Genomic DNA, 22414 nt, shown 5'->3' with positions numbered 1-22414 from the left:
CAGAGACCCCACACAGCACAAGCCGGACAGTTATCAGGGAAGGGGAACAGAGATCTCACACAGCACAAGCCTGGAAGTTATCTGGCGGGAGGGAGAAAAGACCCCACATGGTATAAGCTGGGCAATCATCAGGGGAAGGGAGACATTACAAGGTACTAGCCCCTTAGTGCCACCATCCCTCCAGGGGCAAGGAAAGGCAGGAACTATTACAGAATAAGGACAGGCTTTAACTGAGCTGCTCAGTTCTCTGTCACTCAGCATAAGGAGACCATGACTGAGTCTCACGTGGGTGGCAATGACTCAGCTCAAGGGGATCCCTCCCCCAACTCTGGGCCTGCATATGAAAAAGAGAGGTTACTTACCAGTAACTGTTGTTCTTTGAGAGTCACCTCTGTCCATTCATACTGGTGGGACTTGGCGCCCCGGGCTTCGAGCTGTGAAACTGCCATGAAAATCCATGTCCATTGGGAGAAGCACAAGAGATCTCCCGTGAGGGTGACCTCATTGCCCTGCTCTATACCAGGGAGTGCACCCCCAACCACCTCTGGCCCTTCTCCCCAACAGCAGAGCCCTGAAGTTCTATAGAACTCAAGGTAGAGGGGAAGGTGGACAGGTAGTGTAAATGCACAAAGGCAACTCTTTAAGAACAACAGCTACTGGTAAGTAACCTCTCTTTCCTCTTCTAGGGCCTCTGTGCTTTCCCACTTGCAGGCAATTAGCAAGCATTCTAAGGCATATAAGCACTCAAGCCCCCATCTCCCAAACAGAGAGTCGGAGCATGATGGTAAGTTCAAAGAGTGGTGCCTGGTGAACCCATATACTGCTGCTTTGCACCTCTCCACCAAGGTAACCTGACTAAGGCAGACCAAGGATGCTGCAGTGGTTCTCATGGAGTAGGTCTTTAAATCAGGAAGTACTGGTTTCCTAGCTAAGATGAGACAATATTTCATACACCTCCTTATTCAGTATGAAAGTGTCTGTTTGGTAATGGATTTCTCCTGGCGTTGCTGCCCATGCGCTATGAATATTAGCTGTTAGATTTTCTAAAAGACTTGGTCTTTTCCAGGCAAAAACAAAGCTCTCTCCTGTACATCTAGGACCTAGAGATAAGTTTCCATGAATCGATGCTTGTGCCCAGCTCACCAAGTGAGCCATGACCTGTCCTCTTCATTATTTACCACTCCGCCAAGCTTTGGCTTGTCTGCAAACTTTATCAGTGATGATATTATGGTTTCTTCCAGGTCACTGATAACAATTTTAAATAGTGAGTGGCCAAGAACCAATTCCTGCAGGACCCCACTAGAAATACACCCATCCGATGATGATCCCCCATTTACAATTACATTTTTATGTCCATCAGCTAGCCAGTTTTTAATCCATTTAATATATGCTATGTTAATTCTGTAGCGTTCTAGGTTTTTAATCAATATATCCTGAATTAACAAGTAAAATGCCTTACACAAGTCTAAATATATTACATCAGTACTACAGTGGAGTCGCATCATAGGCGCATTTAACTTATGCGATTTTAACTATACGCGCTCGGCAAAACAAAAAAAGAGAAAAATAACAATTTAAATATTGTACCTGTAGTACGGGCGATTCTGCCCGCCATTCCACTCAATGAGCGTTTGACTATACACGATTTTCGCCTTACGCGCTGACTTCAGAACCTAACCCCCGCGTAAGATGAGACTCCCCTGTATTACTTTTATGAACCAAACCTGGAATCTCATAAAAAAAAGCTAACAAATTAGTTTGACAAGATCTGTTTTCCACAAACCCATGCTGATTGGCATTAATTATATTACCCTCCTTTAATTCTTTATTAATCGAGTCCCATATCAGCTGTTCCATTATTTTGCCTGGGATCGATGTCAGACTGACAGCCAATAGGTACCCAAATCATCCTGTTAATGCTTTCTAAATATCGGTACAGCATTGGTTTTCTTCCAGACTTCTGGAACTTCCCCAGTGTTCCAAGAATTATTGAAAATCAACATTAATGGTCCAGCAATCTCCTCAGCCAGCTCTTTGAAAACTCTTGGATGGATTTAAAATTTTTAACTTTAGAAGCTGCTGTATAACATTCTCCTAAGTTACTACTGGAATGGATAATTTCATCATCATTACATAATATAATATCCTCTGTTTTTTTCCAAATACAAACAAAAAATATTTATTGAACACTTCTGCCTTTTTTGCATTATTGACAATTCTATAATTTCCTTCTACCAATGGATCAATACCATTGTCAGGATTCTTTTTTGTTTCTAATATACTTTAAAAACTCCTTATTGTCCTTAACTCTGCTGGCCACAGATTTTTCCTTTTGTTCTCTTATACATTTCGTACAATTTCTACTTCTGATTTATATTCCTAAGTATCACGGGATTGCAATAGAAAGGCTTGGGGCCCTCTGAGAGCCAAAGTAGTCCACATTAGCCAGCAGGTTATCTCCATATTGTGAGATGGAGTGTCTCTGGGTCGGGATGCAAAATCCTCCCTTGCTGTTGCAAGAAGCATCTGGAGAGAGAGGCAGCAGACACAGTGCAGAAGATCTGGGTACCAGTCCTGACAAGACAACATTGGGCCTATTAATATAATGTTGGCTTTGTCCAACTAGATCTTCCTTATGACCCTGAGTCTGAGGGGAATGGGAGAGAAGGCATATAGAAGTTGGCTCCAGTCCAGGAGAACCACATCCAAGATAAGACTTTTCTCTGTGCGCTCCTGTGCAGAACACATGGAATCTGGTGTTTTGTTCAGCTGTGAAGAGGTCTATTACAGGGTTCCCTCCTCTCTGAAATACTGCTTTATCCATCACTGGTTTAGGACCACTGGTGCTGATTCTGAGACCTCCTGCTGAGCAAGTCTGCCTCCATGTTCTCCTCTCATGAAGTGCAGAACAACAGGGAAGATTTTGGATGCACCACAGCCATAATGTTCTTGCCTCGACTGATGGCAGACAGGAATGCGCTCCTCCCTGCTTGCTGATGTAGTACATGGCTGTGGTGCTGTTGGTAAGCACCTATACTACATGATGTTGCAGGGACAGGCAAAGGCCCTGAGAGACCATCGTACCGTCCTGAAGGCCAGTACATTGATATGGATTCTGGACATCCAGGGCTTCCACAGGCCAAATACTTTGAGGTCTTGTAATGAAAACCTCAGCCCAGACTAGAGGCATTGGTGGAGCATGTGAGGGTAGGGAAGAGCGAGTAAAGGGTATTTGCCTGAGGACGTTGTCCCTGTTCTCTCACCACTGAAGCTGCTGGTATACTCAAAGAGGGATGGGCTGTGCCTATTCTGTGTGGTTTCTCGTCATCCAGAGCAGCAAGGGTCTCACATTCAGACAAGCAAAGGGTGCGATGTCGATCAATGAAGCCTCAGGCCTAGTAGTTGCAGGAAAAGTGTTGTGGTCTATATAAGTTGCTCATTGAGAGTTGTTAAGGAGTCTCATATTTTGCAAAATCTCTCCTCTGGAAGAAAGGCTCTGCCTGAGTGCAGTCTAGGATGCTCCAGGTAAGGTGACGCTGTGCAGATTGAAGCAAGGATTTCTCCCAGTTGATTAACAGTCCTAGTGACTGGAAGAAGTTGCTCACGTATTGGATTGCTGAGGCGAGACAGTCATCAAGGCATGAGTAGACGAGTGACAAGGTTTGAAGGGAGGGGATTGGGGGGATAGATTAGCGATGTGGTGTACATCAGTATGCAACTCTCAAACAGACCCTCAAAATCACTGTTGGGAGACTGATGCTGAGGGCTGTGAGGAAAAGCGGCACGGGATCCTGCTCCTATACTGTTGAGGGTATTTGCCAACAGACAGCTTAGGAGGTGGCCTATATCATCTATGAGACTGCATTCCTTGGTGTTGTGAGGAAAACAGAATGACGAGTAGGAAAACCTCACAGAATCATAGACTATCAGGGTTGGAAGAGACCTCAGGAAGTCATCTAGTCCAACCCCCTGCTCAAAGCAGGACCAATTCCCAACTAAATCATCCCAGCCAGGGCTTTGTCAAGCCGGACCTTAAAAACCTCTAAGGATGGAGATTCCACCAACTCCCTAGATAAAGACAAGTTCTGTTTGCTCTCTGTGGCAGTGGTGAAGGTGCTGAGGTGACACCGAGTCCCACAGGTGTGATTGCACAGGCTCTTAAAGGAGGACTGGAGTTTAACATGCCCCACTCTTCCAGCTCAGCACAACAGAGCATTAAAATTACCAGAGCACACCTGTGTGAGCTGCTGGGAGAACAGGGCTTCCTCCTGGCCCTGCACCCTGCTGGTGAGCAGAGCCCCTGGGGGCTGGAATGTGTGGAAGATCACTGCGGCTGCAAAGGTGTGATTTCTAGTTTAAATTAAGTGTGCATTTGGCGACTGCAGATTCTACATGCCTATGCTCTCAATTTATGTTCCTAAGTTTGTGGCACTTTTACTGCTTTGTCTCCAAAGAGTAATAAAGGGAACACTTCAGAAGAAAGATGTAGCTCTGCCAGGGAGGAAATGCCATCACCTTAAGGTAAATGACACTTAAACAAACTCACAAGGGGTACAAGCATCATGCATAGCCCAACAACAAACCCTCTATGGTTGATGAGTCAAGGGCGTGGACTCTATGACACTGGGAAACTATGTGAATGTCCTGACACCATGTGGCTGCCCTGCAGGTCTCAGGATAGGGACAGGTCAAGCGCTGGCTCCAGAAGTTGACATGGTCTGACTAAGCTGTAGGCCTGACAAGAAGCAGTAAGGAAATGCTAGGGAACCCCCATCCTCCTTTTTATTCAAGTCTTCTTTAAAACTTTGCTTCTGTGCAGTCAATCATAGTCATAGACTTTAAGGCCAGAAGGGACCATCGCGATTGTGACACTCTATACCTCGGGGGAGCGCCCTGTAACCCCCATATTCATCATTTCATATAAAGCATGCCATGTGAAGTATCATAGAAAAGATTATGATCTGCTGAAACCCACTGTTCCACCTAATATGTGTATCATTAATGCATATAAAATTATAAGAATTGTGTTGTATGGTTTTCACTAAAATATGCTGTAGGTTTGGGAAGCACCCAGATACTAGCTCTCCAGAGACAATGACAAGGGAGGTAACAAACACCCAGGTGGGTGCTGAACAAACATCACCAGCCATTGTCCAGCAAGGGAGTTACAATTCAATGACTCACTTGCACAAGGCCACACCAGGGGAATTGCTCAACCTTGCCTGGTGACTCAGCAATGCCCACCAGACATGCCTGGACTTGTGTTCTCCAAGCACATGGACTAAGGGTATAAAACAGAACACGAGGGCCCATGCTTGGCCTTTCTCCTGTCCCTGCCTATGCTGCAAGCAACAAAGACACTCAGAAGACTGAAGGCTCCAGCAGAGGAGATTGGCCCAGGTTTCAAGGGTGAAACGTGTGTACTATGAACTGCAATATCCAGTGGGGTGAGAAAAACTGCTTAATCTAGATGTTGCCCAGTCTAATAGGGTTGAGAGTTTAGACTGCGTGCTTATATTTTATTTTGGTAACTAACTCTGACTTTTTGCCTATCACTTATAATCACTTAAAATCTATCTTTTGTAGTCAATAAACTTGTTTTCCTGTTTATCTTTACCAGTGAGTTTGCCTGAAGTGTTTGGTAAATCTGCTCAGGTTTACAAAGGCTGGTGTATATCCACTTTCCATTGATGAAGTGGTGAACCAATTAAAAAACTTGCACTGCTCATCTTGAGCGGTACAAGATGGTAGATTCCTGAGGTACAAGGCTGGGAGCCAGGGGAATTGGGCTGATGCCTTTCTCTGTGTGATTCATGAGTGGCTTTGGGAGCATTCATGCAATCTAGCTGGATGTGGGGCTCCATGTGTGGTTGTGCTGAGTGATTACAGCACCTGGAGGGGTTTGATGCCTGTCATTAGAAAAGCATTGTGAGAGACAGCCCAGGCTGGAGAATTAAGGGGGAACAGCGATCTCACACTCCTAGGCTACACCCCAGGGATCCTGTCACAGTGATCATCGAGTCTGACCTCCTGCACATCGCAGGCCACAGAACCCCACTCCTGTAATAGACCCTTAACCTCTGGCTGGCAAACTGCCAAGATTGATATTTTTTCCAACCATAACCAGACTGATATTCACAGCATCCTCCATTCCTTTTCCCCCCATCCCTAAAAATAAAAAAGACCTACCCCATGCAGAGCTTTGTATCATTTCAAAAGGCAGGAGTGTCAGGGAGTACACAAAGTCCATAAGAACCTTGATTTTTGCCAATCTATTTTATATGGCAGATGGTCAGATATGGTGATGAGAAGTAATACAAATATGGATAAATAAGACGATAATGGCCATATTGGGTCACACCCAATGGTCCATCTAGCCCAGAATCCTGTCTTCTGACAGTGGCCAATGCCAGACACTTCAGAGGGAACAAACAGAACAGGGCAATTATCAAGTGATCCATCCCCTGTGACTCAGTCCCAGCTTCTGGCAGTCAGAGGTTTAGGGACACCCAGACCATGGGGTTGCATCCCTGACCACTTTGGCAAATAGCCACTGATGGACCTGTCCTTTATGAACTTATCTAGTTCTTCTTTGAACCCAGTTATACTTTTGGCTTTCACAACATCCCACAGCAATGAATTCCACAGGTCGACTGTGCGTTGGGTGAAGAAGTACTTCCTTATGTTTGTTTTAAACCTGCTGCCTATTAATTTAATCGGTGACCCCTTGTAAGGCCCCATGGGTCTACAATCCTAGGCCTGCAGATCTGCCAGGCAGATGGCATCTTCATGCTGCCACCTAGCAGCAGCTGTAACCAGCCTGTGCTCCAATGCCCATGACCTGTTGTGGACCCAGACCATGGGAAGTCCCGTCTTAAGGGGTCTGACAGACAGCAGCCCGTGGCTTCTGACTGGCTCCCTGCCCTATATAATCCTAAAGTGCGTTCCAAGAAGTGTTCAGGCATCAGTGTGGGATTACTGTAGCTGTCATAATCATTTCTTGCTCCTGAACTCCTGGTTTCAACCACAGCTTGATTTGGACTTTGCCTTCTGACTTGGACACTGAAATCAGACCCTTGGGATCGATCCTGGCCGGGAACCTGACTATGCACTCCTACACTACTCCCTGCCTCAGGTTTGCCCCTGCTCCGACCATTGGTCCTGATTGCCTGTGGTGGAATCCTTAAGCCCTGGTTCTTGTGTTATGTGAAGGTGTAAATAACACTTCCTTATTCACTTTCTCTACTCCATTCATGATTTTATAGACCGATTCTATGATTCTATCTCTCTTCTAAGATGAACAGTCCCAGTCTTTTTAATTGCTCCTCATATGGAAGCGGATCCATCTCCCTAATCATTAAGCCTAAGATTTTGTCATGGTTATTTTTAGTAAAAGTCACTGACAGGTCATGGGCAACAAACAAAAATTCATGGAAGCCGTGAGCTGTCTGTGACTTTTGCTGCTGCTGTGGCTCCATGGTTTCTCCTGCCACCATGGTGCCTGGGAGCTGTGGGGTTCCCCTCCCCCCGCGCACACGGGAACCCTGAGGAGGCTGTCGCCAGTTGCTGGAACCCTGCAGGAGGACCCTGAGCAGGCCCTCGCCCGTCGCTGGAACCCTGCTGGGGTCCCTCTTGCTGCCAGCTCGAGTGTGCAGCCCCAGGGGCCAAAACAGAAAATGTTACGGAGTTCTCTGCAAGTCTTGGATTCCGTGATCTCCATGACATAAATACAGCCTTACTAATCATTTTTGTTGCCCTTCTCTGTACCTTTTTCCAATTCTAATGTATCATTTTTGATGTGTGGTGACCAGAACTGCATACAGTATTTGAGGTGCGAGCATACCATGGATTTATATAGTGGCATTATGGAATTTTCTATCTTATTATCTATCCCTTTCCTAATTGTTCCTGACTGCTGCTGCACATTGAGCCGATGTTTTCAGACATCTATCCACAATGACTCCAAGATCTCTTTCTTGAGCAATAATAGCTCATTTAGACGCCATCATTTTGTATGTATAGTTGGGATTATTGTTTCCAGTGTGCATTACTTTGCACTTAGATAGGTAAAGGACTGTTTGGATTGAGATGCAGCATTTTGAACCAGGACCTGCAGTTGTGTCTCCTTAAAATATGGGCAGATATGAGTTGTGTGTTCCCACCTTTGACTTTACCAGCTGTATGCAGTTAATGGTGCTGTTTGGAGAGAACTGATCATCTTGGGGCTCCCATCTAATCCAAAGAACAGAGGCTTCTGCTCCTACAGCGGGGGCCTGCCTTGTGATTGAGGCACAAGTATAGTGAAGTACAGCATGAAACGATGTTACAGATGCTGGAATAGTCCCAATGAAGCAAGGGAAAAGAGGTATGGGAAGACAAAAAAAGAGGGTCTGGAGAGATGGGGATACTGGTGATCAGAGAGACTTGATACACCCAAGGTGAGGAGAGGACCCAGAGCTTCCTGTGGGAAGTAGTGCTCTGGTTAGGGCAATTCTGTGGCATTTCCCTCAGAACTCACCACCTTGGCCAAGACATTGTCAAGGTCAGAATGTCAGTGTGAAAATGCTCTCACCACTTTCTCCATTTCTTCTCTCTCCCACTGAGTCGTCTCCCTCACCATCTCCATCTCCTGGAAACAAAGGGGAAGATCAGAGGGCCAGATCCTCAAATGACCCCTGCCCTAGGGGCAGCACCATCACCCCCATAGGAGAAGATATGAGAGTCACATCCCTGAGCACTTCTGGAAGAAGCATTACCACTTTTCCAATCCTATGGAAACAGCAGGTGCACAGGAGCTATGGGGATGAGTGAAATCTTCTACCAGGGACCCATCCACCTTGGCACAGGCTCCATAGGCCAAGGCAAAACACTGCAGAGCTTCAGAGACCATTCTGCACCATCCCACTCTCCTGAAGGTAGAAACCCACCTTTTGTAGGATCTCCAGCTCCTCTGGGGTCAGGTCTCGGTCAATGGAGGAGATGCTCTCCAGGCTGTTCTTGCGGCCAATGCCAGCTGCAAAGGGGTTGGCAATGATTCCTGGGGACATCTGCAAAAAAGAAGGTAACATCACATGTCAGGAACACCCAGTGCCTTAGACCACAGAGACCCCCACCTGTCCCCCGGGTACTCAGAGCAGAGATGATCTCGCCCCACAGACCACAGTCATGTACCTCTTGAGACCCTCCCCATCTCCTAGGGCACCCAGACCACAGAGACCATCTCACCCATGTGCACAAGGGCACTCAGAATATGGAGACAAACATCACAACCCCAGGTGTCACACAGGGACATTTTGGGCTCTGACTTGCCCAGGCACCCACAGGGAGTGGGCGCCCAGAGGGATTCTGAGCAACCCTGGCCCCTCACAAAACAAGAGGATGTCAGATGGAAGACCTGACACAGCCAGGCCCAAACAGGTATGTCACCCATAGCCTACCATCTTCTCAAGATTTCACAGAGGAGGGTCATGTGTGACCTCTGCCAAAAGCTAAGAACTAGCTGATTGTCATGGTTATTTTGAGATCTTTGTATGGGAAACAATTTTAGAGCTATGTAACATGTAGAGCTGAGGTAGTCAACAGGCAGACTGCAGGCCAAATCTGGACTGCCAGCCGCTTTTGAATGGACCCTGTGACAGACCCAGACCAGTGGGGTACAGGAGTCTGGTAGAGGGCAAATATACTGGTCACTGGATGAGTAGTTTTCTGTTCCCTGAGTGACCAGAGAAGGGGCTGCACTAGAGTAATCAGGAACCTGCTAGAACCAGTTAAGGCAGGCAGGCTAATTAGGACACCTGGAGCCAATTAAGAAGAAGCTTCTAGAATCAATTAAGGCAGGCTAATCAGGGCACCTGGGTTTTAAAAGGAGCTCACTTCAGTTTGTGGTGCGAGTGTGAGGAGCTGGGAGCAAGAGGTGCAAGGAGCTGAGAGGGAGAGGGAGAGTGTGTGCTGCTGGAGGACCGAGGAGCACAAGCGTTATCAGACACCAGGAGGAAGGTCCTGTGGTGAGAATAAGGAAGGTGTTTGGAGGAGGCCATGGGGACGTAGCCCAGGGAGTTGTAGCTGTCATGCAGCTGTTACAGGAGGCACTATAGACAACTGCAGTCCACAGGGCCCTGGGCTGGAACCCGGAGTAGAGGGCGGGCCCGGGTTCCCCCCCAAACCTCACAATTGACCTGGACTGTGGGTTCTTCCAGAGGGGAAGGTCTCTGGGCTGTTCCCCAACCCACATGGTGAATCTCTGAGGCAAGAAAATCCGCCAATAAGTGCAGGACCCACCAAGATAGAGAAGGAACTTTGTCACAACTCCGAAATCTTTTTATTTACTTATTGTTATTAATATTGGGTTTTTTTCAATTTCCTCTGGAGTCTGGACCTTGACTATACCTTGACCAAGAAATTTGGACCTTGACAAAACATAATTGACTACCTGTGATGTAAAGTATTATGTTTCAGATCTGTTGGGAATGAAATCTATCACTTGAAGCAGGTGAGACCCTTGGCCCCTCATGGCAGTGGTAGGAGGCTCTGACTGACCCTGGCCTCTCATGGGGTGAGAGGAGGGGGCTCTGACTGGCCCTGGCCCTTCTTTAAGCAGGGGGAAGAGGCTCTGATTAGTCCTGACCCCTCGTGGCAGGGGAGGGGACTCTGGCGAGCTTGGGGGAGAGGGGCTCTGACCGTCCCTGGTGCATCATAGGGCAGGGGGAGGGGCTCTGACCGTCCCTGGCCCCTCATGGCGGGGGGGGGGGGACACCCAGAGACAGCTCCTCAGCTGTCAGCAGTGACAAGGGAACTGAGTGACAGGGGAGCAGCAACACTGTTGTACCAGCAGTTGGGCCGTACCACTCAGCTGGCAGCGTTGGAATGTTCCACCTGTTGACGTTGGGCGGGGGAAGGGGGAGTTCTCCTAAACTCTCTAGCAGTGTGATTTGCAGCCCATCTGGCACTGTGTGTCTGCTGTGGCGATGTCTGTCTAGGCCCTGCACGCCCAGAGGTCTGTGATGGTTACGTGTGTACCAGGGAGGGTCAGGCGTGGGGGAGCAAGAGCCATTCAGTAACTCTGCAGGGTGCAGGCCCATGGCTGTGTAAGGATGACTGTGAGTGATTCACTGCAGACCTCCCCTGCACCTGCCAAGGGCATTGTGCCACCGGGGCAGCGCTGGGAGAATGTGCACTCTGCGGCCAGATTTCCTCACACAGCACGTTTGCCCTTTCTGCCCATGAAGTTACCCGCCCTGACTTATACCTTCCATCTTCGTCACTGATAGCTTTTCCCCCAGACTGCTGAGGAGCGAAACACCAAGCTGAGCACTGACTTCTTGCAGGTCTCTGTCCTGTGCAGGTATATTTTGATTACTCTTCCAACAGTTATGCCGTGCCACGTGATTTCAGTATTGGGACAGGATGGCGGCAATAGAAACGGTTACTTCCTGTAACTGTGGTTCTTCAAGATGTGATGCAGACATGTATTTCCACTTAGGTGTGTGCACACCCAGTGCTGGAGCTGGAGAAGTTTCCTTGCATCTCATGGCCATAGCCCCTCCCCTAACCATATGAGGCAGTGGCCTGACCCTCCTCAGTTCCTTTGCATCAAACACCAAAATGAGACTCTGATGCAGAGGGGCCAGAGGGGGGATCGGGGAATACACATCTGCATCACATCACGAAGAACCACAGTTACATGAAGTAACCGTTTCTTCTTCTTTCAGTAGATGCAGCTGTGTATTACACTTCGGTGACGCGCAAGTAGTACACCCCCAGGAGGTGGAGCTCGGAGTCTATGTAAGCAAGAATCGCAGGACCATCCTATCAAAGCTTGTATCTGCCCTGGATGATGCAGTGATGGCATAATGGTTCATGAATGTAGGTATGGATGACCACGTAGCAGCCCTGCAAATATCCGATATGGAAACGTCACTGAGGAAAGCTATGGACATTGCTTGTGCTCTTGTAGAATGAGCTCACACCCACTGAGGAGGCGTAGCCAAAGCTATTTCATATACCGTCTTGATGCAGGATGTCTTCTGTTTAGAGACTGTCTGTGAAGAAACTGCCTGACCTTTCATGTGATCTGCATATGACACAAACAGGCAAAGTGAAGCACAAAACAGTTTAGTCCTGTCCAGATAGAAGGCTAGATGTGGCCTGACATCTAATGGATGGAGACACTGCTCCTCCAGAGATGGATGTGGTTCAGGGAAGAACACTGGTAAATATACCGCCTGGTTCAAATGAAACTGAGAAACCACTTTAAACAACAATTTTGGGTGTGGTCGTAAAGTCACTTTGTCTCTGGAGAACTGTGTATTCACCGCTGGGGAACTCAAGATGGGTTCACATCAGAGCCTGCAACTCACAGACTCTTCTTGTGGATGTTATCTGTACCAGGAATGCAATTTTTGACACAAAAGTGGAAAGGGACAAGATATGGGCTTGAACAGAGGTCCCATCAAAGCTGCTCCGCCCGTGTTAAAGCCTCACAGAGGAACTGACTCTCGGATCAGAAGATGTAGACAAAGGAACCCTTTTAAGAATCTTGTTATCATGGCATTGGAGAAGACTGATCTTCCCTGAACAGGGGGATGAAAGCCAAATACACTTTCAATGAACTAAGTGCAAGCCACAACGACTGAAGAAGCAGCAGGTACTCTCAGATGTCCTGCATAAAAGCCAGTGTCAGTTGAATTCCGCAGGCTAAAGACCACACTGAAAACTGCTTCCATTTCGCTGAATAGGCCATGCTGGTAGTGGGCTTTCTACTGTTGAGCAGGACTGCCTGGACAGCCACTGAACACTGCTCTTCCTCCTCATTCAGCCATGCAGCAGCCACGCCATAAGATGCAGGGAGCTGAGCACGGGATGCAAGGTACAGCGTGATTCCGAGTGAGTAGGTTGGGATGGAGAGGAAGTGGTATTGGAGGCTGAATAGATAGTGTGAAAAGGCCGAGAACCAGCACTGCCTCAGCCACGCTGGGGCAAAGAGAATGAGCTTGGCCCAATCTGCCTTCAGCTGAGGATGACTTCTGGGATGATTGGGATTGGGGGAAAAGCGTACAGGAGAGCCGACTGCCAGCTGAGGTGGAAAGCGTCAGACAGCAAGCCTGGAGTGAGGCCCCCTCGATAGCAGAACAGACGACATTTCCTGTTGTCCCTTGTAGCAAATAGGTCGATTGTCAGGATGCCCCAAGCTGCAAAGATAAGCCAGAGAAGACTTGTCTTCAGGGACTACTTGTGACTCAAGGAAAAATTCCTGCTGCGATGATTCTGGATTGTGGGCAAGTGAACAGCTCTCAGAGTAATGTTCTCCTCAAGGCAGAATTCCCATAATCTGATTGCCTCTCAGCAGAGTAGCCCGGAGTGCACTATTCCTTGATTGTTCACATAATACATTGCGGTGGTATTGTCAGTAAGTATGTGAACCACTAGGCCTCTGATATGGTCCCAAAAAGTATGACATGCATTGTAGAGGGCCTGAAATGCCATTCTTTTTAGGTGACAAATCTGAGGAACTGTCCCAGATTGAGGTGTCATTAGAGGAGGTTTTGGAACAAATAGATAAACTAAACAGTAATAAGTCACCAGGACCAGATGGGATTCACCCAAGAGTTCTGAAGGAACTCAAATGTGAAATTGCAGAACTACTAACTGTAGTCTGTAACCTATCATTTAAATCAGCTTCTGTACCAAATGACTGGAGGATAGCTAATGTGACACCAATTTTTAAAAAGGGCTCCAGAGGTGATCCCGGCAATTACAGGCCAGTAAACTTGACTTTACTGGGCAAACTGGTTGAAACTATAGTAAAGAACAACATTGTCAGACACATTGATGAATATAATTTGTTGGGGAAGAGTCAACACAGTTTTTTGTAAAGGGAAATCATGCCTCACCAATCTACTAGAATTCTTTAAGGGGATTAACAAGCATGAGGACAAGATGGATCCAGTGGATATAGTGTACTTAGATTTTCAGAAAGCCTTTGACAAGGTCCCTCACCAAAGGCTTTAAAGCAAAGTAAGCTGTCATGGGATAAGAAGGAAGGTCCTCTCATGGATTGGTAACTGGTTAAAAGATAGGAAACGAAGGGTAGGAATAAATGGTCAGTTTTCAGAATGGAGAGAGGTATATAATGGTGTCCTCCAGGGGTCTGTACTGGGCCCAGTCCTATTCAACATATTCATAAATGATCTGGAAAAAGGGATAAACAGTGAGGTGGCAAAATTTGCAGATGATACAAAACTACTCAAGATAGATAAGTCCCAGGCAGACTGCGAAGAGCTACAAAATGATCTCTCAAAACTAGGTGACTAGGCAACAAAATGGCAGATGAAATTCAATGTTGATAAATGCAAAGTAATGCACATTGGAAAACATAATCCCAAGTCTACGTACAAAATGATGGGTCTAAATTAGCTGTTATCACTCAAGAAAGAGATCTTGGAGTCATTGTGGATAGTTCTCTAAAAACATCCACTTAATGTGCAGCGGCAGTCAAAAAAGCGAACAGAATGCTGGGAATCATTAAGAAAGGGATAGATAATAAGACAGAAAATATCATGTTGCCTCTATATAAATCCATGGTATGCCCACATCTTGAATACTGCGTGCAGATGTGGTCACCCCATCTCAAAAAAGATATATTGGAATTGGAAAAGGTTCAGAAAAGGGCAACAAAAATTATTAGGGGTATGAAACGGTTGCCATATGAGGAGAGATTAATAAGACTGGGACTTTTCAACTTGGAAAAGAGACGACTAAGGTAGGAAGTAGCCCAGGGAAACCAGACTTCAGTTGGGTGGTATTGTGGTTTAACAGCCAGTCAGCGTGTTGCGGGAGGATCCCCGCTGACCCAGAGGCGGGACATCCCGCCATTGTTAGGGCCCTGGGCTGGGATGTAGTGGAGTCTGGTGGGCCTGCGTCCCCCTACCCCTGACACCTCACCCCTGGGGTGGCAGCCTCCTCACCATAGGCCACGAAGCCTGCGTTTGTCTGTCGCCCGCCAGAGCCAGGACGACAGCCTGCTTGTTAGCTCTCCCTGCCTAAGGGTTGGAGCCCCTAGACTGCTTTATTGTGCTGCCGATTATAGGCCTGAGCCTAAAGACTGCTCATTAGCTCAGCCCTGCCTGAGGGCTAAAGCCAATAGACTGCCTGAGGGCCTATTGACTGTTTGGGATTCCACCCTGTTATGAAAGCGAAGACACTAACGCCTATTCTGCTAATTCCCCTGACATTAGGCTGTGATCCCAGCGATGTAGTGAGGCAGTGTGGCCTCCCTCCAAACCAGACGGGGTAGGGACGACTGCGACACCACTACAGGCCCCAGTGAACTCAATTTTCTGAGTGGGAGCCAACATTGACTTTGCAGTGTTTAGCATGAGACCAAGACAGTCAAGCAAGTGCAGTGTGATGCCAACATGAGCAAGAAGTTCCTCTCTGGATCTGCCCTTCAGTAACCAGTCATCCATATGCAGGACCGTGTGAATTCCTTTCTTCCTGAGATATGCCATGACAACAACCATGCATTTGGTAAAAACCCAGGGGGCAGAAGAGAGGCTGAATGGGAGCACTTTGTACTGAAAATGGCGCTCCGCCGCGACAAATTGAAGGAACTGTCTGTGGTGAAAGTAGGCATCCTGAATGGCCAGAGCAGAAAACCAGTCATTCTGAGACAACGGAGCAAGGACAATCGATAGAGTGACCACGCGGAATCTCACGCACCCGATATATTTGCTGAGGCCACGAAGGTTGAGCATGGGTCTTACCCCTCCTGTGGCGTGGGCACCAGAAAGTACTGGCAGTAGAAGCCATGACCCTGGTGTTCTGGCGGAAGCTTCTCCGCCGCTCCCAAAGCCAGCAGAGAGCAGACTTGCTCAAAGAGCAGTATCTCATGAGGGGAGTCCCTGAAGAGAGACAGGGAGGGAGGGTGGGGAGGAGCTGTGGAGAGGGATGTCATAGCCTGATCTGGTGGCGCTTAGGAATCAGCTGTTGGTGGTGATCAAGCCTCAAGCATTGTGAAAGCAGTAAGCCTGTCCCCAAAGAGGGGGACTAAGGAGAGAGGAGCAACGATTGGAACAGTGCTCTGGACCAAGGAGTCAAAATGGGTGATTGGAGGGCACGAGGGGAGGGCATGAGGACTGGCCAAACCCCAAGCCTGACTGCTTCATCCTGTGGGATCTCTGCCCCAACAGGTGCTGCGGACAATACTGCTGCCGGTGTTGCTCTTGAATACCATAGTGGTGCACCTGCACCGCTGGCGTATACACTCCAAGGACTGCAGGATAGCCCTGGAGTCCTGAAGGAGTGCAGCATCTCAACTGTCTTGTCTGAGAACAGCACTGGGCTGAAGGGCAAATCCTCAATGGCTTGCTGGACAGTGGGGCCAATACCTGAATTCTGCAGCCAGGAAGCCCTCCTCTTTGTGACCGTGTAGGCCATCACCCTGGCCAAGGTGTCCACAACGTCTGGGATGGACTGCAAGGATGCCTTAACCACAAAGCATCCTTTGGTGACAAATGCCCGAAATTACTCTCGCAAGGCCTCAGGCAGCTGGTCTGTGAATTTCGACACAGATGTCCAGTTCATAAAATCATACTTGGACAGCAAGCCTTGCTAATTAGCATCTGTAAGGTAGATGAGGTATAAATCTTCCTGCCCAGGACGTCCGATCATTTAGAGTCCCTATCCTTGGGGATGGATTTAACCCAGCCCTGCCAGGCTCTGTTCACCGTGGTTACAACCAGAGAATTTGGGGCTGAATGGGAGTAAAAACCCTCAAATCCCTGCACAGCAAGGAAGTAGTGCTTTTCCATGCACTTAGCCACAGGTGGTACTGAAGCCAGTATGCTTCGGAGGGCCTTACCAGGTCCAAGGAGCACATCATTAATAGGGAGGGCGACTCTCCCAGGGGCAGACAGCTGCAGGATATCCACTAATTTGTGGGTGTCCTGCAAGAACTCCTCTTGGATACCTAGGGAAGCAGCAAAGCATTGCAAAAGAACTTGGTACACTTTGAAACCCCGTGGTACTGAAGGGGAGGAAAAGCCCGGCAGCACGGGAATCATTCGGAAACAAAGACGAGGCCATCAACTTGAGCCAGATCCTTTTCCAGGGCTGACGGGCTGAGACAGGATGACTCTGTAGGCTCTGCAGAGAGAAGGCAAGTGTGGTAAGAAAGAACTGAGGGGTGTAGGGATGGCACCACCTCATATAGTCATGGGAGGGGACATGGCCATGAGGCGTCCTGGAGAGCAAAACTGTCTGGCTGCGGTGCGCTGGGTGTGCCCACACCTAAGTGGAATGCACGGCTGCGTTACTCAAAGAAGAAGCCTCTCTTGTGCTCTGTCAGAGAGGGTTACCTTAAGCATAAATGCTGGGGTGGTTCTGAGGACCACCTCATCCCAATGGAAAGTGCGGTTCTGAGGCTCCATGGGTAAAACTCCTTTTTCCAGCCTCAGACCTTGACCATGAAAAAATACAGCAGTGCTCACTTTAGCAGCTGGAACATAGCTCTTGTCTGTGCCTGGGGAACACAGTTCAGGCTCCAGGTAGCGATCACATGGCTGAAAGGGGGCTTTATCAATGATGCTATCCTCAGAATCTCATCATGTGTCAGTGGCTAGCAATTGGCTGAGGCCTTTTGCAGATAATCACACTTATACTAGCCACAAGGAAGGATGGCCTAATGGATAAGGCCTTGTGTTGGGAAGCAGAAACCCTGGGTTCAATCTCCAGGTCTGCCTCACTTTGTATGAGCTTGAGCAGGTCACTCCCCCCGTTTCATGTCTCAGCTCTACATCTCTAAGGGTATCAGGATAGATTTGTGAGATGCAGATCTACTATGGCAATGGAGCCAATCAAAGTGCCTAGATAGAGAGAAATGTGCTTGTCCACGGATAAGCTGTTTTGTAGTAACTGCTGAATGTGCTTGCAGGACATGTGGAACTGATTGATTTCTTCCTGGAAAGCAGAAGCATGTCAGTGACAGGATTCTAGGAACCTCAGTTCCAGCGGGCTGAGGTTTGGGTGGCTACTGGCATGTATATCAGAAGATCTCTGACTAAGGCAGCATTCCTTGGGGTATAGTCTGCATCGGGATTGGGTCAAACACTCACAGACTCTGTGGCCAGTGAGGGCAGCCATTGTTAGCATGCTTTGTTCTGCATCTTCTCCATTGTCCTGGCCAGACATGGTCTGGGAGAGAGACCAACAGCAGCTCTGCGAACATGTCTGGGACAGTTCTTATTGCTGATTCCAGATGGTGCTGCCTGGCCAAAAGCTTTTGTCTCTTACTGTTTGACAAACACACGGAGGGTTGAAACTGTAAGGCACCGCTTCCCTGGTGCTAACCCTAGCTTTGCTGAGCCACCTCGACACCAAGTTCACCTTCCCCTGATACACCAGACCCAAATCGATTGCAAGCAGGGCAATGATCTAGCCCCCTGGCACGGTGCTGGTGTCTTTGTGGCCCTGTCTGCTCACGTATGCCATTGCCATGGTATTGTCAGTGCAGCTCCCCCCTCTCCTCCATCCCAATCAATTCATGCCCCTTTTTCACTCTTGGCCCATTCCCCATTGCCTGTGTCACTCAGTCACTTGGGAGGAACGGTCCCATCTGTGGAGACCAGTGCAGGTTGTTACAACTGTTCTGACTCCAAGATTAGGTGAGAAGTGATGATTCATAAATCTGCCTCTCCACCGGGCTCCCTCCATCTGCTTTCAGCCTGTCTCATATCTCCTCCTGGATATCTCAACAGGAGCTCCCGATCTTCCCTCCCAGATCTTCCCTCTCCACACCTTCACTGTCACTGTGCAGTGTCACCAGCCTCCCTGATATTCAAGCCTCCAAAGTGGGGGTAGCTTTGGTTCTGCCCTCTCTCTAGCTCCCCATGGTCAGGCCAAGATCAAATCCTTCCCCTTTGTCCACCAAAACATCTCTGAGATCCAACCTTCTCTTCCTGTCCATGAAGCTAATACTCCCATCTTCATCACTGCAGCCTCCTTCACATCCACCACCCCTCTCCAGTCCTTACAAAACTTGGCTGCTAAGATCATCTTCTTTGCCTGTTGCTCTGACCACCTCACCCCCTTGATGAATCCCTCCCCTGGCTCCCATATATCACCTTCACCACTGTCCCTCCATACTTGTCTACTCTTGTCTTGACTCATATTGTCCCTGACTCCTCAACTTCACCAACAATGCAGCCCCCACTGACTGTTCCCAGCTTCTCTCACAGACCTGGACCTTCATTCATGCTGCCCTGTAGGCAAAGAACACCTTCCTCAAACTGGTGTGTAAGGTCCCTACCCTGTCCTGCTTCAAATCCCCCTCTAGCCCTGCTGTGCTGCACCACTCAGGAGAGATGGGTTAAGGGTTGCTGCTGCATAGCAGGGCTTTCTGCTCTCTGTGCCTTTCTGGAAGGTGGGATTTCAAAAATTCGACAATAAAGTGTAGAAACACAAGAATCATAGACTATCAGGGTTGGAAGGGACCTCAGGAGGTCATCTAGTCCAACGCCCTGTTCAAAGCAGGGCCAATCCCAAACGAAATCATCCCAGCCAGGGCTTTGTCAAGCCTGACCTTAAAAACCTCTAAGGAAGGAGATTCCACCACCTCCCTAGATAACCCATTCCAGTGCTTCACCACCCTCCTAGTGAAAAAGTTTTTCCTAATATCCAACCTAAACCTCCCCTACTGCAACTTGAGACCATTACTCCTTGTTCTGTCACCTGGTACCACTGAGAACAGTCTAGATCCATCCTCTTTGGAACCCCCTTTCAGGTAGTTGAAAGCAGCTATCAAATCCCCCCTCATTCTTCTCTTCTGCAGACTAAACAATCCCAGTTCCCTCAGCCTCTCCTCATAAGTCGTGTGCTCCAGCCCCCTAATCATTTTTGTTGATCACTTCAGGCAACATTCCCCAGACACCTTATCTCTGCCCTCTGGGGGTGCCAATGTCAGGACTCACTGCACTGTAGGTGTCAGCCTGGGGTGGGGTGTCACTTTGTGGCAGTTGCGAGGGTCACTCCATACATACATGAAGACAGTGTTTTTATGGAGGAACCTGTCAGCCACAGGGCTCCTCCTGGCGCTGGCCTTACCTCCCCTCCCCCCCACAGGCTCTCACCTCAATGGCAGCCGCGGCCTTGGGGTCAAAGCCATCACACACAAGCACAAGGAGCTTGTCCCCCACACTGCGTAGGATCTGCACTGCCTCTGTGTGCGTCATTCCCAGCAGGCTCTGGTGATTCACCTCCAGGATCCGCAGCCCCACCTTCAGCCGGCCGTCCCTGGCAGCAGCCCCAGAGGAGCTCACCTGGAAGGGACAAAGGGCTGAGAATGGGGAAGGGGAGAAGAAGAATGCGCAGGGAGTCGGGAGAGGGAAGGGAGTGGAAGAGAGGACACTGCATGCAGGCAGGAGGGAAAGCAGGTGCCCATGGGTTTATGCAGGGGGGAAGGGAAGGAGAATGAGCACAAGAGAGAGATGTCGGGATTGGAAAAGGAGAGCACTTATGCAATTCCTTGGGGAGAGTGGGAAAGGGGAGTGATTGCATGCCATTCCTGGGGCGGGCAGTGGGCAGGGAGAGGGATCACACGTGATTTCTCTGAGATCACATACACGCCTGACTCCTCAGCATAGCGGGGGGGAGGGGCTCGTGTGTGACAGCACAACGGCGGGCATAGGGGGTGTGCCTGCCCATGACGCCGGGAAGAGCGCTCGCCCACAACTCCTCAGCGCGCAGGGGGTGGGGAGCACTCACCCATAACTCCTTGGCACGGTGGGGGAAGTGTGTGAAAAGAAGACGACTCACATGCCATTGCTCATGGGGGGAGCAGGAAAATGCTTGCACAATTCCTCGGGGGGCCGGGGGAGAGCACTCACATGCCATCCCTCAGAGCAGGGAGAGCGACTGGTAAGGAAAGCGAATGAGCACCCAGACATTCCATGGGAGGTGGAGGCTTGGGGGGAACTTAAGCACACTGTGTGGGGTCTAGCGGGAAGGAACCTGCAGGCATGTTTACATGGGGAGAAGTGGGATCAAACAGGGAGACCACATGGGAACTGGGAGGAGGGCTGATTTCCCACAGGAACTCCTTTCTGCGTCCTGTCTATCAGTCCCTGCTCTGGGGAGGGCACCCTGAGTCTGTTACCTTGGAGATGAAGATGCCCTCATCGGTGGGGTCAAAGGGGTTCCCAGCGTGGCCTTTCGCTCCCCCCCGAATGCTGATGCCCAGCTTTTCTCCAGGAGCCTTCTCAATGCAGATTTCCTGTGGACACAAAAAGGTCTCTGTCTCCAATTTGATTTAGTATGGGCTGAAAATGTGGCTGACAGATGCTGATCGGGCGTGGGGGTGGGGGGAGATTGTTGGTGCTGGTAGCAGACCATACACAGAATAGCCAGGAAAGGGCCAGCTCTGTGGTTTCCACCTTCTTTGGCCTGATGGGTTTGTTATGGTTCTCCTTTCCTGTATTCCTCTCCCAGTTCTGGGTCTAAGAGGGCTGAACCCCATCCAGCCTCCAGCCACAGTGACTGTTGGGTGTAACAATGAACTCTTGCCAGTCCCAGGCTGGGTACCTGCCTGCTCATCTGAGACTGGCTCCTGCCACCAGGAGAGAGGGGAATCTTCATCCAGCTGTAGAACTGCACCTCTGATCCAGCCTTCCATCTAAGCTCAGATGGAGCAGGGACTGCCTGCCTGAGGACAGAGCCCCCTGGGGAGCAAGGGCACAGCCCCACTCAAACCGTCTCCCCCCAGGAGCAGGGCCATTTAATACTAGTAAAGACCTGAATACAAGGGAGCTCTGCTCCTGCTCCGGTTTCCCCACCTCCACTTACTGCATTTCCTAATGGGGAGTTCCAAGGGCAGTGTCCGTGAATTTTCCTACATGCGCTTTTGTCAGTAGCATTGCCAGGATGTACCAAGACCAGGGCTGCTGCTCCCACTTGGGTTCCTCTCTCCTCTCAGAACCTACCTGCATGCCAGGTGGCGGAGGATCTCGTCTCACCAACATGCTCAGCTCCTGTGTACTGGACAGCAGGGCGTTCACAGCCTCCTGGTGGGTAGCATGGCGCAGGTCAATAGTATTGACCTCCAGGATCCTGTCCCCTACTCGCAGGCCACTGCGGGATGCCAGCCCATGGGGAATGACCTGCAGAGAGCCACTGGTGTTAAGGCTGGAAAGGGACTCTGGTGGGAGCAGATATCCACCTCCTAGCAGAGCTGCTGATGTAGCCATACACATCCTGAGCAGACCCTACCCAGCAGGGAGATGAATGGCAGAGCTTCCCTAGGAAACCCCAATGGAATACTCCCACTGCCCCCCTGAACTGCCAACCCCCCTGTGATACCCTCCCCACAGACTCCTCCCACTGCCCCCCTCAGCTGCCAAACACCCTGTGACACCCTCCCCACAGA

General features: G+C 49.3%; 1 protein-coding gene across 1 annotated transcript in view; it reads right to left on the bottom strand.

Moving 5' to 3' along the window:
- The window catches only part of SCRIB (scribble planar cell polarity protein), a 166724-nt gene that overhangs the window by 77970 nt on the left and 66340 nt on the right, over nucleotides 1-22414 (bottom strand). The window contains exons 21-25 of the mRNA XM_026657694.2: nucleotides 21972-22148; nucleotides 21149-21265; nucleotides 20124-20312; nucleotides 8928-9047; nucleotides 8573-8629 (exon numbers count right to left, since the gene is read on the bottom strand). Coding sequence (XP_026513479.1) covers nucleotides 8573-8629; nucleotides 8928-9047; nucleotides 20124-20312; nucleotides 21149-21265; nucleotides 21972-22148 — 660 coding nt within the window. The remainder of the gene's footprint in view (nucleotides 1-8572; nucleotides 8630-8927; nucleotides 9048-20123; nucleotides 20313-21148; nucleotides 21266-21971; nucleotides 22149-22414) is intronic.

Source organism: Terrapene carolina, unplaced genomic scaffold (genome assembly GCF_002925995.2).
Source record: "Terrapene carolina triunguis isolate 2854851 unplaced genomic scaffold, T_m_triunguis-2.0 Scaffold268, whole genome shotgun sequence".
In the NCBI taxonomy this organism is placed as follows: domain Eukaryota; kingdom Metazoa; phylum Chordata; order Testudines; family Emydidae; genus Terrapene; species Terrapene triunguis.
The sequence above is the reverse complement of the archived record's forward strand: the minus strand, read 5'-3'. Positions and strand labels throughout refer to the sequence as shown.